At 48.5% G+C, this 17,030-nt stretch overlaps 1 protein-coding gene across 1 annotated transcript in view; it reads right to left on the reverse strand.

Moving 5' to 3' along the window:
* Positions 1-17,030, reverse strand: part of ntng1a (netrin g1a) — a 160,186-nt gene that overhangs the window by 74,523 nt on the left and 68,633 nt on the right. Inside the window, exon 2 of the mRNA XM_056299254.1 lies at positions 10,222-10,865. Coding sequence (XP_056155229.1) covers positions 10,222-10,865 — 644 coding nt within the window. The remainder of the gene's footprint in view (positions 1-10,221; positions 10,866-17,030) is intronic.

The following is a 17,030-nucleotide window of genomic DNA, read 5'->3' on the forward strand; positions in this document are numbered from 1 at the left end:
AGTGGTATCAATAACTTGCTGCGGGCCATGCGCCTCCCGTTCCGCCGTTTACCCCCAGGAACCACGGGGAGGGGAAAACCCTCCTGCCGTCCCAAAAAACAGCTGATATGAAATAAAAGAAAGATTTCATTGCAGACTTTGAAGTGAAGAGAGGCGTGAAAAGACGAGAGCTTTGCAGCAGCCGTGGGACCGCAGATGGATTCGGGTCAGGAAGTATGTAAAGTTAGTTTATGTGCTGTAGCTTCTTCCATCATCAGACGTCTTTAAACAGATAGTACTGCTGCACCATTATCCGCTTCTCAGATCTCAGACCACGTCCGGACGCATTTAATCTTCACCTACGGTGAAAACAATAGACGTCTGGGATCCTGTTTGGATCCAGCTGCAATTTGATTCCCTACCTGCGTTAAACAGGAGGGCTACCAAGATGGATGCAAACTCAAATACTGATCCATCCATGCATCCATTATCAAAACCGCTTACCCTGCTCTCAGGGTCACGGGGATGATGGAGCCTATCCCAGTAGTCATTGGGCGGTAGGACAGGTTGCCAGTCCATCACAGGGCCGACACACACACACACACACATAGGGACAATTTAGTATGGCTGATTCACCTGACCTACATGTCTTTGGACTGGGAGGAAACTGGAGCACCTGGAGGAAACCCACACAGACACGGGGAGAACATGCAAACTCCACACAGAGGACAACCCCCGAGGTTGGACTACCCCGGGGCTCGAACCCAGGACCTTCTTGCTGTGAGGCAACCGCGCTAACCACTGCGCCACCGTGCCACTCCAAATACTGATCATCAAATTAAAAAACTGATCCAGGCCCACATCCATTTACTGCTGAAAGACTGGTCATTCAGTGTGTCTGACAAGCCGTGAATGTACAGATCTCTAAGGTGTCGTCTTTTTGGGCTACATCCGGACCAATTAGTTTCTTTTACCCATGACCACAATGAATAGCAATAATTCCACTTACAAAATATACTGCTTACTTTACGTAAAAGGAAATATGAAAAGATTATACCATATTTTAACATGCTCTGCAAAGTAGACAGACAGGTGCTTAGGAGATTATGGGTCCATAACAATAAAATGAAAAAGCTCCTATTCACTCTCTTCTTGACTTGCTACAGAGAACTTTATTAAATTACATTTCAACCTTGGTAGATCTTCCACTTACGAAGGTCTTTAATTAAGACCTACTGAAGTCAAAACATCGTTTGATAAGAGGAAGGGATCAGTTGTGGATGTCAGGGGATAAAACAGACTATGCTAAGCTAACAGTTGGAAGTGATGTCAATGCATCAAAATCCACCTAAACCAACATAAAGAATGCATAAGGGGCGTCCGGGCAGCATAGCGGTCTATTCCGTTGCCTACTGACATGGGGATCGCTGGTTCAAATCCCTGTGTTACCTCCAGCTTGGTCGGGCGTCCCTACAGACACAATTGGCTGTGTCTGCAGGTGGGAAGCCGCATGTGGGTGTGTGTCCTGGTCGCTGCACTAGCGCCTCCTCTGGTCAGTCGGGGCGCCTGTTCAGGGGGAAGGGGGAACTGGGGGGAAGAGTGTCATCCTCCCACGCGTTACGTCCCCCTGGTGAAACTCCTCACTGTCAGGTGAAAAGAAGCGGCTGGTGACTCCACATGTATGGGAGGAGGCATGTGGTAGTCTGCAGCCCTCCCCAGATCGGCAGAGGGGGTGGAGCAGCAACCAGGACAACTCGGAAGAGTGGGGTAATTGGCCAAACTCAATTGGCGAGAAAAGAGGGGGGGTACACCCCCCCAAAAAAAAGCATAAGAGCGTAATCATCAGAAGAGTAAACAAATAATAAGAGGGAATTATTTTACACTGCTGTGCATTTTTATATTGGACTGAAATATAAAACCACTGGCTGACTCTGGAAAACCCTCATTTGGCATGATATCTACATTAGGCTTTAGAGGTCCACTGTTTATCAAACCCGTGTCTGAGCTGGATCCGCATACGGAACCAAAGTTTGTGGGCGAGGAACGTGAAATGACAGAATGATGAATGGGAGGGAGAGAACGACGCAGATATTTGATTACGACCGCCCCACCACACCCCTCACCCGTCGCCCATCACGAGATCCGCTGGTAATCAGACCGCCGGCATCCTGCAAAAACCTCTCGATGATTCATTCACCGCAGACCCGCCTGGCTCATCTCGCTCCCAAAATACGACGTGACACACACAGATACTTCCACTTTACTGCCTCACCCACTCAGGAACGCCTCACTAAAGTCTTAACTGTCACGTAAAACCCGCCGCTTAGGAGTTTATGACTGTGCAGACCTGCTTTGCGGTGCAAATGCAAAATGAGGCCATAGTTAGTCCGGGTTATCTCGGCTGTTCTTATCCTAAAAGACAGCACATGCTAGCATACAGTGAATAATGCAAACTGCTGATGCTGAACAGGCTGAAAAGCAGGGCAAAACAGAAGGTAAACACAGGCCTATAGCGGCAGAGAGAGAGAGAGAGGGAGTGAGAGAGGGGAGGGGGGGGGAGGAGAAACTAAGGGGGCTAAACAAGTGGAATGACTTATTCAAGGGGGAAGTGGACAGGAAGAAACGTGAAATTAACACAAATGGATTATCTGTCGTCCGCAGGCAGGACTAAGAGCAAGCCAAGCACCGAGATGGGGGGAAATAAAGGAGGTGGAGGCAAAAAAAAAAGGCAGATTGACTTGCTGTTTCTTCCTCCCCCTTGGGGAAATCTGATGGAGCTATCAGTCACCAAATTGCTGATCAGTAGTGGGAGTAGCTTTATCCATCCACCGGCCGACATGACAGTTGGTACTACTACGCCATGTCTGCTCCGCTGCAGCTCCGTCAGCGCCGGGGAGTTCTCGTGACCGCTCGGAGCGAAGCGGCGTGGTGGTGGGAGCGGGTGGGCCCGGGACACGCAGCATATGGAGAAACGCAACGACAAAGCAGACAGCTCAGCAAGAGCCAGGTGTCTTAAGTCTTTTTTGTTTGCTTGTTAAGATGCTCGTTAGCTTCTGCATCGCGGCAGCGATTCTTCCTGGGGTCCACACAGCTTACATGGTGACGACACATCCATCCATCCATTCATCCTCCATTAGCCGAACCGCTCATCCTGCTCTCAGGGTCGCGGGGAGGCTGGCGCATATCCCAGCAGTCATTGGGCGGCAGGCGGGAAGACACCCTGGACAGGCCGCCAGGCCATCACAGGGCTCACACACCACACACACACACACACACACACACACACACACACACACACACACACACACACACACACACACACACACACACACACACATTCACCCCTAGGGACAACTTAGTACGGCTGATCCACCTGACATACATGTCTTTGGACTGTGGGAGGAAACCGGAGCCCCCGGAGGAAACCCACGCAGCCTGGGGGAGAACATGCAAACTCCACACAGGATGACCCGGGACGACCCCCAAGGTTGGACTACCCCGGGGCTCGAACCCACGACCTTCTTGCTGTGAGGCGACCGCGCTAACCACTGCGCCACTGTGCCGCCCATTTCTTTGACAATATGATCATATATTTTGACTATATATATATATATATATATATACATCCATCCATCCATTATCCAAACCGCTTATCCTGCTCTCAACAATAATATACTGCAATTTAATTAATTCTGATTGTAAAATCTGCTCTGTATTTCTTACAGTTTATTACGTGTAAATAATTGTAATTATAATTTTACAACTGTAAAATAATAAATGTAAAATAACTATTTTTCAAATCACAGTTATTTGCTGCAATTTGATGGTATCTGTCCGGAAACTTTCCTGCCAGTTTTACATGTTTTACAGTTTGTATTTTTGACGGTGCAGACCCGCGAGCGTGCACGTCCAGCATTACCAAAGTGAATTAGCTGTCTTTCCCCACAGGCAAAGCCACTACCAGCCCTCCAGGTTGTTACTGACCTTCCCTTAAAACACCCCGCAGCAAACGCCTCCTTGGGAAATTGAATCACATCTCCCATGGACACCAAGGCAAATCAGAGAAACAAATTTCTCCCCCCATCTCCTCCCCCCCCTCCCCCCCACGGTGGTGACGTGCGGACGGGGTGTGGGATGCTGCACAGCGACGGTGTGCAGGGTAACGTCACACGGGCAGTGAGCGAAGGACACGGGCCTGCATCTGAATAGGTCTTGTCTGATGTGCGATGTCTTCCTTTTTTTTAATTGCATTGCAGGAAAACGGTTTGATCCCGTTGACGCTTCTCAGCGGTGACGATCTAAAAGTCTCACATGAGTACGTTTCCCAGGACAAACTATAAATACAGTGCGTGTCGCATGCGGACGAGACACATTCACGTCATGTGAGGAGTAGGTTCAACACCAGTGGAGCTCGCACGCTCTGACACCTAGTGTGCACATCGTCCAAATGTACTGATTCCCCTGCTGGTCAGAAATATCAAGGCCTGTTTAAACTGAGCTTTACATTGCTCCCAACAGTCTCACACGGCCATATACCATGAATGTGCAGATCCCCAAAAACGGCCCACGTTTTGTCCAAGATCACAACGCCAGCCACCCACATTTGATAACATGACTTTAAGAGCGGGCGTGTATTAGCTTAGACATTATGTGTAGCTGTAGCGTTAGAAATGGTTTTAACGGGGCATCCGTTGGTCGGACGTCCCTACAGACACAATTGTCCGTGTCTGCGGGTGGGAAGCCGGATGTGGGTATGTGTCCTGGTCGTTGCACTAGCGCCTCCTCTGGCCAGTCGGGGCGCCTGTTCCGGGGAGAGGGGGAAGTGGGGGGAATAACGTGATCCTCCCACGCGCTACGTCCCCCTGGTGAAACTCCTCACTGTCAGGTGAAAAGAAGCGGCTGGCTGGTGACTCCACATGTATGGGAGGAGGCATGTGGTAGTCTGCAGCCCTCCCCGGATCAGCAGAGGGGGAGAAGCAGAGACTGGGACGGCTCAGAAGAGTGGGGTGATTGGCCGGATACACCTGGGGAGAAACTACTGCTCCCATTAGGATACAATAGGTTACAATTAGTAATAATAATAATGATAATAATAATAATAATTAGGTAATAATGATAATAACTACGTAATAATAATAATTAGGTAATAATAATAAGAGTAGTAGTAGTAGTAATTAGGTAATAGGTTAGGTTACAATTGGGGAGAAAAATTTAAAAAAGGGTTTTAATAGCTCTTATATTTAATATGTTAAGATTGAACGTGCCTGTAACAGCAGTCGCATCATACGAAACAGTTATATCGTCCTGACCTGACCGATCATCCACATTCAACATATTTTAGGGACGCAAGTAAGATGTAAACGTGTGTTTCCTGTGTAAGACCGGGTTCATTATGTCTGAGGTATCTTCGGCCGACAATACAGTGGTGTAGCGGGACACAAATAAGGAGCGTCTCCTTATAGCCGTTCCTAATAGATGATGTGTGTGCTTTTCTGTGGTTTGTGGTGGCTTGTTTTGTTGTGTATGGGATTGGTGTTTATCCCAAGAGTATTGCTAAGGGAATGGGATGAGGCTGTGCCTCCATATATAATTCAGGACAGGGACGGAGCCCTTTCAGAGACAGGCTTCTCCGCAGGGGGGGGGGGGGGGAGAGAGACTTCAGGAGCCTGGACCTGCTCTAGCATTAATTACACAGTATTGATCATGGCGGGGGGGGGGGTGATGGAGGGAAAAGAGACAGAGTTGGTGAAATAGTAAAATTGCAGCCTAGAGTTACTGTAAAGCAGGTGGAGGAGAGAGAGGCGGATGGCGTATAATTAAAAAAAAGAGCCTTCCTCCCCCTCCTCCGCCTAGGACTGCTGATACAATAAAAGAATGAGGGTGACAAATTAATTTAAGTCACTGGGCAGTTTGCATTATTCACACCCGTCCTCACAAGCTCCCCACTCCGTTCGATTTTTCATTCTTTCCCTCTGTCCTCTCCCTCAGTGCCGGTGGTCTCCTCCTTCCCCGTAATCAACTGTAATGAAACGGTCACCCATGATGCCGTGGGCTTCACTTTGACAACTGTAGATTCGGATGAGAAGAGATCTACTTCAGCGAACTTACCAACCCCCACCCCCCCCTTCGAGGCTGACCTACTTTGGCGCAGAGCTTAGGCTCTCTTCTTTGTTTCTGAAAACTGTTGTGGCAAGAGGAGAAGAAAATCTGAGAGCTCTCATGTCCTCCTCCTCCTCCTCCTCTTCTTCATCCTCCCCCGCCATTCCCTTCCAGATCCAGCAGGACAGACTTAGGAGTCCAGCATGGTGGAGCACGCCAGATTCAACCTCGCTGCGAAAAGCGCTCCCGCCGAGTCTCGCAGCAGCGGCCCTGCTTTCCAGGGGTTAAGGAGCTTATGTCTGGTGTGCAACACATGGAGAGAAGGGGCTTGAGCAGGAGCGATTCGCCACGGGAGGAGGAGGAGGAGGAGGATTGTGAGATCTCTCTGTGCATCTCCGTGCATCTCATTATGGCTGAACTGTGTGTTACCTCTTGGTAAACAGTGAGGGACACATCCCACTCCCGAAATACAGCAGGCCGCCGTGAACGACCGCGGTCCAGCTGAGAAAAGGCGTGCCGCCATCGCTCATCTGGAACGGCCCCGCAGGGATGTACCAGTTTTGGTCATGATTAGAAGGATGAAATAAATCTGCGCTTTCTGCGACCTCCCCCCCCCACACATTGGTTCCGTTTGCTGTTGAATGGTTGCCCCCACCCCCCCAAATTTCCCACCTGTTATTTTGTCAAATGACCTTCTCAGTCATGAGAAAAGTCGAAAATTCAACACGGGGTATGAGGCGCTCATTATCACAACCCTTTGTGCTCAAGGGTATCTGCCTATTTCCATGGGAGGGGCACGCAGGTGGCTTTATTCCATGTCAGTGGCAACCCTCAAGAAGTCCAGAAGAAAAGAGCTTCATTCATTTGCCACAAGGCCCTGCATGGTACCGACATCATCAGCGGTACACAGGGGAAACCGCTTATGGTGACCACGTCTGCCCGGGTCAGACCCATCACTATCAGCAGATGATTACTGTAACTGTTTTTGCTTTATTTCTCATGCAAGATTATCATCTAATTGACCTTTTAAATTTATAACATGAATATTAAGTGATTAAACGGACCGCTTCACTATTACTGGATTTTATTGACTGTTTCAAAATACGTTACAGCCGTTTCAAGACATTTTTATTTATTTATTTATTTTGGGGGGGGCCCTTTTTCTCCCCAATTGCATCTGGCCAATTACCCCACTCTTCCGAGCCGTCCCGGTCTCTGCTCCACCCCCTCTGCCGATCCGGGAGGGCTGCAGACTACCACATGCCTCCTCTGATACATGTGGAGTCGCCAGCCAGCCACTTCTTTTCACCTGACAGTGAGGAGTTTCACCAGGGGGACGTAGCGTGTGGGAGGATCACGCTATTCCCCCCAGTTCCCCCTCCACACCCCCGCCACCCACTCCAACCGACCCAGAGGAGGTGCTAGTGCAACGACCACGACACATACCCACATCCGGCTTCCCACCCACAGACACGGCCAGTTGTAATACGGGGATTTGAACTGGGATCCCCATGTTGGTAGGCAACAGAATAGACCGCCACGCCACCCGGGCGCCCACTGACACTACTTCTTTTTTTTATTATTAGATTTTTTTAGTTTTTTCTTTTTGGCATTTTCTGCCTTTATTTGACAGTGACAGCAGAGAGAGACGGGAAAGGCAGGGGGGAGAGAGGGGATGACGTGCAGCAAAGGGCCGGGTTCGAACCCAGGCCGCCGTGGTAAGGACTCAGCCTTATATGTGGTACGCACTCTACCAGGTGAGCCATTGGGGCGCCGCCGAGACTGTTTTTCATTGAGAGAAAATTACTTTCTTTTTCCCGTCATGATTTCAATGTCTTGTGCACGCAGCACCAGCCTATAGCCAGCCGGGGGCAGACGGGTTACCGCGAGGCAACAATGGCGCCGCAGCGGCCAAGTACCATGGGAGTAAAGTACAAAAAAAAAGTAGAATTACCGCATTTTTTAAATTGTTTTTCCATATGTTGTCATGAACACCGTAAGAAGACTACCTGATCACTATAAGAGAATTATTTAAACAGAATTTGTTTAGGAAAGATTCTGTCCCGAGCTTCCTGATCCATACAGGCGGTCGAGCTCTGTAACCGTGCTCACTATAAGCAGGCTCCACTGTATCAGCAAATATGTTTCACTTCAGCCCATACACGTATACCGATTCATAGAGTCCGGGCGGCACGGTGGCGCAGCGGCTAGCCCAGTCGCCTCACAGCAAGAAGGTTCTGGGTTCAAGCCCCGGGGTAGTCTAACCTTGGGGGTCATCCCGTGTCATCCTCTGTGTGGAGTTTGCATGTTCTCCTCGTGTCTTCGCGGGTTTCCTCCGGGGGCTTCGGTTTCCTCCCACAGTCCAAACACATGTAGGTCAGGTGAACTGGCGGTACTAAATTGTCCCTAGGAATGAGTGGGGGGGCCCTGTGATGGCCTGGTGGCCTGTCCAGGGTGTCTCCCCGCCTGCCGCCCAATGACTGCTGGGATAGGCTCCAGCATCCCCGCCACCCTGAGAGCAGGATAAGCAGTTAAGACAATGGATGGATGGATTAATAGACTCCTTCGTGTAATAGAAATAGCATTGACCCTTTAAGGAATTCTTTCATCTGAAGTCATTGCAGCTGACAGGCAGGTACATATATCAGCCTTTCCCAGATGTGTGAAAACACCGGTAGGCATCTGTGTAGCGCAGCAGTCTATTCTGTTGCCTATCAACACGGGGATCGCCTGTTCGAATCCCTGTGTCACCTCCGGCTTGGTCGGGCGTCCCTACAGACACAATTGGCCGTGTCTGCGGGTGGGAAGCCGATTGTGGGTATGTGTCCTAATTGCTGCACTAGCGCCTCCTTCGGTCAGTCGGGGCGCCTATTCGAGGGGGAGGGGGAACAGCGTGCTCCTCCCACGTGCTACATCTCCCTGCTGAAACTCCTCACTGTCAGGTGAAAGGAAGGAGGAGGTAGTCTGCAGCCCTCCCGGGATAGACAGAGGGGGTAGAGCAGCGACCAGGACAGCTCGGAGGAGTGGGGTAATTGGCCGAATACAATTGGGGAGAAAAAAGGGGGAGGAATACCCCCACCGGTGAGCGTCCATCTTCAAACTAACATACACGGTGCCAACGCCTGGCTGCTGAAATCCAACAGTCTACATCCCAGAACTGTGGCGACATGCAGTGCAGCTGTCGTCCCACGTGTGCAAAGCCAAACAACAGTAATTAAATTTACAGCGAAACGGAATGAATGTTTTACCACGTCAAATAGTTCCACCTAGGTCTTCCCCCCGCTGACTCTTTTAGGAGCATCAGGACTGGCGGTGTGGGTTGTTGGCCTTTCTGCCGACAGGATATCGTGGTCTTGTTTACACGGTGTATGACCCTCTGGGGACACCATGCATCACACGCTAATTAGGACGTTCAGTAACCTGACGGCTGAGACGCTACTTTCAACGCATTTCATGGGCCGACAGACAGCCGAGCGGATCGCTGCATCCTAAACAGAGTGCTGCCACGAGCTCAGCGCAGTGTAAAGTCATTTAGGAAAGGCTGACAAACACTGGAGCAAGCAACGCACATGGTTTATGGATGCGCTCGCCTTCATCGGCAACCAAAGAAATGATAAATGAATGGTTTTTTTTTCCATCTTTGAGCAGGAACCAGAACAAAAACAGACAAAACAGACTAAACCACAGGCAAAACTGGGGTGCAGCTACTTCTCAGAGGTTCCATCGTGTTGGGTTACTGGTTGGATGAATGTTTGTTATTGAAATCATGTTTTGATTTTCTTTTGATATATCTTGGCAGCAGCATCCTTGTGAGGTGATGCCGGTGAATGCGTGATAATGACGAGACAGCAACCCGAGGCACACTTGAACAACTTTCATGTAATTTAAAAATCCCTTTGAATAAGAATTGGGTCGTTAACTTTGATTTATAATGGGTTAAGAAAAAAAAAAAGCCCTCGTGGGCAATCCAGGGACTGTTCCTGGAAAATGGAGACATCTTGTAAACCTACTGTGAAACCAGCTAGAAATTCTGATGGACAGGCCTTTCTCCTGCAAGACCAAGATTATTTTTTTTAAACGCCGTTGAGAAACAGAGAAGTTTTCAAAAGTAACAAGGTGTGCTCTGCTTGTTTCAAGTCTCACCTGCCCTGGACCTTGATGTCAGAGATGGCATAGAAGTATCTGGACAGGTTGTTCTCATCCACCATGGTGGCCCCTGTGGCTGGACGGAGCAGGCGGACCCTCAGATCGGTGATGGTGAAAAAGTCCCGCAGATTCTTGGTGGTGTCCAGCTGGCCATAGAGCGACGCCATGTTGTGGAGCCGCGGCCCAGCGAACAGCGCGAAGCGGTCCTTGATCTCGAAGCGTACCGTCTTGTCGTATTTCCACACATAGCCCCGTGAGTACTCCTCAGTGCAGATGATGTCCAGCAGGGTCTGCTGGGTCAGGTCCTGCACCGTCTTGGGCTCCATGGTGAAGGCGTCCAGGCAGTCAGTGGCGTAGAACTGGTAGGGCTGCCAGGTGCGACCGTAGTCCAGGGACTTCTCCAGGACCATCTGCTCGGGCCGGCCCGACTCGAAGGTGAGGACGATGTCGTCGGTCAGCCCAATGGTCTTGTTCCAGGACAGCGTGATGTTGACCAGCAGGGCTTTGGGGTACCTCTTCCAGGACGTGGACTGCCAGAAGGTTGTGGGGTTACGGCCCTCGAAGTCAAACATGAGCTCCGGTGGATGGGCCAGCTCCTCGGTGCTGGCGTCACATTCATTGTTGCACATATATGGGTTCTCCTGAAAAAGAAAGAGTAGAGAGAAGGAAATGGAGGAAGAGGACGAGACAAAGAGAGAGAAAGAGAGAGAGAGAGATCAAAAGTCATGACATGGTTTTAGCCACTTAAATTTTATAATGAGGACAAAGATCAAGTCATTTTCAGAGCTGTGGACAGGAAATGGACCTTCCACAGATTCTCCACTGCGTAAAGACACGGGTCTGTCTTTCACACCGTGTCATTTGTAAAGGAATGTACAGGCTTGGTTGAGCTTCTCAGCTCTTGTGGAAACGCTGTCTGAATCCTGATGAGGGTCTGTGTTTGTGCACGACATGTGCTACTGCACATGAGGGAGGCTGTGCGCTGTATTAAATGTGTGGTCTTTAAATGCACATGTGTGCGTGCATGCGGCTTTACACGACTCATTCCCCTTTCACGGACCTCCTATATTGCCTCGACCCCCTGACCCGTTAAATGTCATTATCCTCCCGGCCCGTCGCATGTAGCTCCCGACGCTGGGTCCCAAAAATCAGATTTGCGGTTTACAACGTCCAAATTCTCGTGTTTGAGCGACATCTCCCGCGTTTCATCACGGCAAGCACAGGCATGAATGAGGGAGGCCTCGAGGGTGAATCGACTAACATAAGAGGAATACCATTACCCATTAACGTCATTTGTAGCAGGTACTATAAACTGAAGGTCGTCCTAATGAGGGGTGAATAATCGTGTCGGCACACGCTCACCTTTCTGCATAAAACAAGGCGTGCTCGGGTCGGATGATATCTGAGAGGCCTCTCCAGCTCTTCTCATCTGCCAAGATGTCTAACAAAGAACGGTGCAGGTCTATTTTTGGTTTCCAAATAATAATGTTGTCAGATTTCATTCATTAGCATCGACGCTTGGTCTGGGCGCTGTGGGTGCACTGCACACACACATTACCCAGAAGCTCGGGTCGTGTCCTTGGGGGCGATTGCGCGACGTTCACATAAATCATCACCGTCATCCACAAATGATTTATAAAATGACCGCAGTTTAAGACAGAGAGGCTTAGAATTGACGTTTCTTTTTCCTTCTTCTCATCTCTCTCTCTCGCTCTCTCTCGCCATGTCCGAGGGCTGTAGCGAAGGTTTCAGGTTCCATGGTGAGGTGCAAATTCATCAAGTCCCTCGCTTGAAAGAGGAACTCACCCCAAAACATTTGTCTGCTTTGCCACAAATCATTATCAGGCAATGTTCTCCCACCCTCCACCACCACCACCACCACCAGCCCAGGGGGCTTCATCTAGCTGTCAAGGGAAGCTAGCTCACAGGGAGGAGCCACTTCTCCAGGACCTTTCAAGTGCTACAAGCTCCAATTTATCAGAACAAGATAATCCGCTACTTGATTAGGTAGGAGATGTCACCCTGTGTGTGTGTGTGTGTGGTGTGTGGTGGTGGGGGAGACGAGAGACACTGTGATGTAATACACATAAAAGAGGGCAGAAAGAGACAGAGATGGAGCAAGTTAAAGAGGAAGAACGGGGGAGGGGGGTGAAAACGGTCCCGTTCGGCTAATAAGATTTACACATTTTTTCCCCCTCGTCCTCCAAGGCAAGGTGACAATGAAACAGGGCTTTGTCAGGCCTCTTTAACTTGTTGGAGAGCCCCATTAATATCCCGCGTTGGACAATCCCCTGCAGGCCTCGCCCCGCCACCGGACGGCCAGGCCTGGGCAGGGGATGCGGCAGGGAGGTCCACACCGTCGGCGGTGCTTTGATTGCAGTGGATGAGGGCTGAATGATCTTGACGAGACAGGGGAAAGTATATGTATTGCGATATTAAAGAATTCAAAAGGGGCTAGCCGATAAAACTTCACAAGATATATGACGCGCGTCTTAATTTCCTAAACTCCATTTGCAAAGATTTTATCACTCAACAATGATTAAAGTGATTTTATAGGAGAAATAAGGCAGCTGTCCAAGTTGTCTTTAAGGGATAATAACATTATTTTACAACCCGGATCTTATTTTCATAGCCATCGTGCATATCAGTTATGATGTCATTTTACTCACCAGCTTCATCTTGTAGATGTTGGACATGGACCACCGCTGGACTCAGCTTTACAGCGGTATCTTATGGGACAAGTGAACAGGAGATTTTAAACAACAAACCCCCCTAGTGTCTCGGTCAGACTGTGTCCATGACTGTCCATCATCTATGACTTCTCTGTTGTGCTGGCCGGCTAGTTTATGGATGACTACTACTACCTATGGTAAGTATAGGCAGCCACTTCCTGCAGGCTGAACCAGGAAGTAGATCAGTCATGTCATCCTCCATTGGACACTTCACATCATAACTTTTAACCTTCACGTCCAAATACCAGGTCCAGATAACTGTATTAAATTGGACATGAAATATGTCTGACACTCCTGTTCACTTGTCCCATAAGACGCTGATGAAAAGCCGAATCTGGCAGCTGTCCCTTGTCCAAAATCTCCAAAAATGAATCCGGTGAATAAAATGAGCTCATAACCGATATAGCTGTCTTGATGCATGCTCAATAACCAATATACACGATGGCAAAAACAACAATGGAAATAAGACTCATCTCCTTTAATCAGACTAGTTTATATTATTTGTCAGGTGTGGTGGAAGACTTTTCTTCAAGAGTAAAAACGAAGACCTTGCTAGATTTCATTTTCTGCCAAGCGATATGAATTTGAGCTGAACGTGGCTACTACTACTACTACTACTACTACTTTTGGCTCCCTTCTGGCGCAAATCACTCTTGAAACTCTTCTCCACCCACTCCACCCTGCCTGCACTCTCTTCTGCACTTCCCGTTAATTTGAACAAGTATTTAAACTCATATGCCTTCATCACCTCTACTCCTTGCATCCTCACCATCCCACTGTCCTCCCTCTCATTCACGCATCGGTATTCCATCTTGCTCCGACTGACTTTTATGCCTCTTCTCTCCGGCGCATAGCCCCACCTCTCCAGGCTCTCCTCAACTTGCACCCTACTCTCGCTACAGATCACAATATCACCTGCAAACATCACAGTCCACGGAGACTCCTGCCTGACCTCAGCATGACTAATGCGCTCTATTTGACCTGCATTGCATCCTTCGTAATGGCAATAGGTAGCATGTATTTTGTGATATTGGTTGTGAAACGGGATATCGCTCAGCCCAAAAGTGGCTGAACAGGGGACGTTCGGATGGCGCAGTGGTTTACTCTGTACTCTGTTGCCTACCAACACAGGGATCGCTGGTTCGAATCCCCGTGTTACCTACGGCCTGGTCGGGCGTCCCTACAGACACAATTGGCCGTATCTGCAGGTGGGAAGCCGGATGTGGGTATGTGTCCTGGTCGCTGCACTAGTGCCTCCTCTGGTCGGTCGGGGCGGCTGTTTGGGGGGGAGGGGGAACTGGGGGGGAATAGCGTGATCCTCCCACACGCTACGTCCCCCTGGTGAAACTCCTCACTGTCAGGTGAAAGGAAGCGGCTGGCGACTCCACATGTATGGGAGGAGGCATGTGGTAGTCTGCAGCCCTCCCCGGATCAGCAGAGTGGGTGGTGCAGAGACCGGGACGGCTCGGTAGAGTGGGGTGATTGGCCGGATACAACTGGGGAGAAAAAGGGGGGGGGGGATCCAAACAAACAAAAAAGTGGCTGAACATGGCGGTAGTCATGGTGTGTCATTAACCCGAGCATCTAGTGCACCACGCAGTCCTAACAGATGTGGAACAGCTCTCGTGTGTGCGCTGTGTCGGCGGTAGCACGGCTCGCTGTGGGTTTGAGTCTGGCAACAGAGATATTTCATGTGGAGAAAAAGAACAAGGAGATACTGGGGTATACTTGAAGTTGGAAAGGTTATGTCATGTGTTATGTCAGGATTTGTCCTTTTTCATATGGCCGTATCTGATGATCAAATGTCTGGCTACCCCTACAGCACACACACACACACACACACACACACACACACACACACACACAAGCACATCTTAATCAGACAGAGATGTATCCCTATTGATCCCTCTGGCCGGGGGGCTGAAAATCTGCTGTGTGTTGCACCTGGCAATCCCTGCCAGCCATCGAGTGCTCCCGAACACGCGGGTTAAAAACCTTTCATTACTGTCTCCTCCAGTTCTCGCCTAACGACAAAATACCGCCTTTATGAAGATCGATAATCTGACCGGTCAGCCGGAGAGGAGAAAGGGGCTAAAACGCTGAGTCTGGCCTCATGAAAAATCAATGGCAGCCTTGTGTGTTTTACTTAAGGGCACTGCTGAGGACTCTATTAGCCGATTGATGGCTTGGCGCAACGCGTTAAAATAACTTACAGCGCCCGCCACTGGAAAACAGCACATCTGTAATTACAGAAGATGTTTCTATTCATCCTGATCCGATGATAAATAGCCAATCGAGTGACAGAACGGAGAGATGACCGCCACGGAGCGGAAAACCGCGACCGAGGTCGCCGCCGCTGATAGGTCACGCTAAATTGGCACCAATTTGGATGCTGCTGACCCGCCTCGAACGCACCGGTCTGATCTGATATCTGACACGGTAATGGGGCGAGACAGTGTGGAGCGAGTCGTTCCAGCGTGCACGTACGTGTGCACGTGTGTGTATTACGGGACGTATTTTGAGCATTTATCTTTTTATGTGCATGTGTGTGTGTGTGTGTGTGTGTGTTTGTGTGTGTGTCGGGGGGGTTGCAGTTTATCAAGCTTCTCTAATCCCTTTGTCATTTTCCCCATTATAGTCAGATTGTTCCGACTAATTTCACCATCTGACAGCCGGAGTGGAAAAAAACAAAACAAGAACAAGGCAGCAGCAAGTTGGAGGATAATGAATTAGACTAATTCCATTTAGCTGCACTCCAAAGACAAATGCTGCTGTTTAGGGCTGTTTAGACAAGTGAGGGGTTTTTTTTTCCATACGGTCGGCCGACCGTGACTTTACCAGAGACACAACACAGACACAACAACCGGATCCATCCTCATCTACGGAACCGGCTCTTTACCCAGGAGCCTTTATCATCGTTATGCATCACGAGCCAGCCTGTCAGCATTTCTGACTGCAAATGACAGCTTTTCTATTGCTGTCTAGAATAAACCTGAAAGTTCCCAACCTTGGCATAGCCACTAAACGAGGTATAACGTCTTTAGGTGGGACCTAAAATGACCACGGGCGGTCACAATGACGGCCGGTTTTTAAACTCAATATTCTGCCAAGATAAATACCCAGTTGAGATATTAATATTAATAATGCATAACATATGTTAGTATGAAATGACTGACACCAACATTAACATTTTAACAACTGTAGTACTGTTTGGTTACACTTCATTTTAGGGGGTCGGGACACAAGTTACCTAGTCATTTCCTAGTAATTAGGTGGTAATTATCACGTCGTTTCTTAGAAATAAGAATCAGGGTTAGCTGTAAAATTACCTGTAAAAACTACCACCTTATTACTAGGAAATTACTAGGTAATTTTCGAGCCCCTAAAATGAAGTGTCGCCTACTATTTTTAAACAATTTAAACTTCAAAGAGTCTTGGTCGAACTTGAGTAGCAAAGCTAACAAAGTGAAAATATTACCGGAGAAACAAAACAGAAAACACAACGTCACAAGGCTTATAAAACGTGAGATGTAAAAAAATAAACAAACCAAAAAAAAACTGAAAATAAATATTGAAAGTCCCAAACAATGACCGGAACTTAAAACCACTAGAACGACCGTGCACGGGTTTTAAACTCTACGTTCTGTCAGGATAAATACACAACTGAGACATTAATGCATTACATATGTTAGTGTGTCTGTTCAGAAACTAACTGACACCAAAATGAACATTTTCACAACTTTAATACCAAAATGACGGCCTCGGTCGTTCTAGTCGTTTTTCAGTTCCGGTGGTTGTTTGGGGCTGTTTCACTATTTATTTTCAGCTCGTTTTATTCAATTCAATTTATTGTCATTAAAAACAATGTGCAGGCACATGTTAAACATGAAATAAGGGATAATATCATAGTAATCACATATAATAATATTATAGGCCTCGTTACGTTTGTTAGATTAGCAATATGTGTTTTCCTGGCAATAGTTGTACTTTTTCAAAAATGCAAGTTTGACCATGTCGCTCTGAATTGTTTTAAAAAATAGGATTAAATTTGTTAAAATGTTAATTTCGGTGTCA

Source organism: Lampris incognitus, chromosome 19 (genome assembly GCF_029633865.1).
Source record: "Lampris incognitus isolate fLamInc1 chromosome 19, fLamInc1.hap2, whole genome shotgun sequence".
Taxonomy (NCBI): Eukaryota; Metazoa; Chordata; class Actinopteri; order Lampriformes; family Lampridae; genus Lampris; species Lampris incognitus.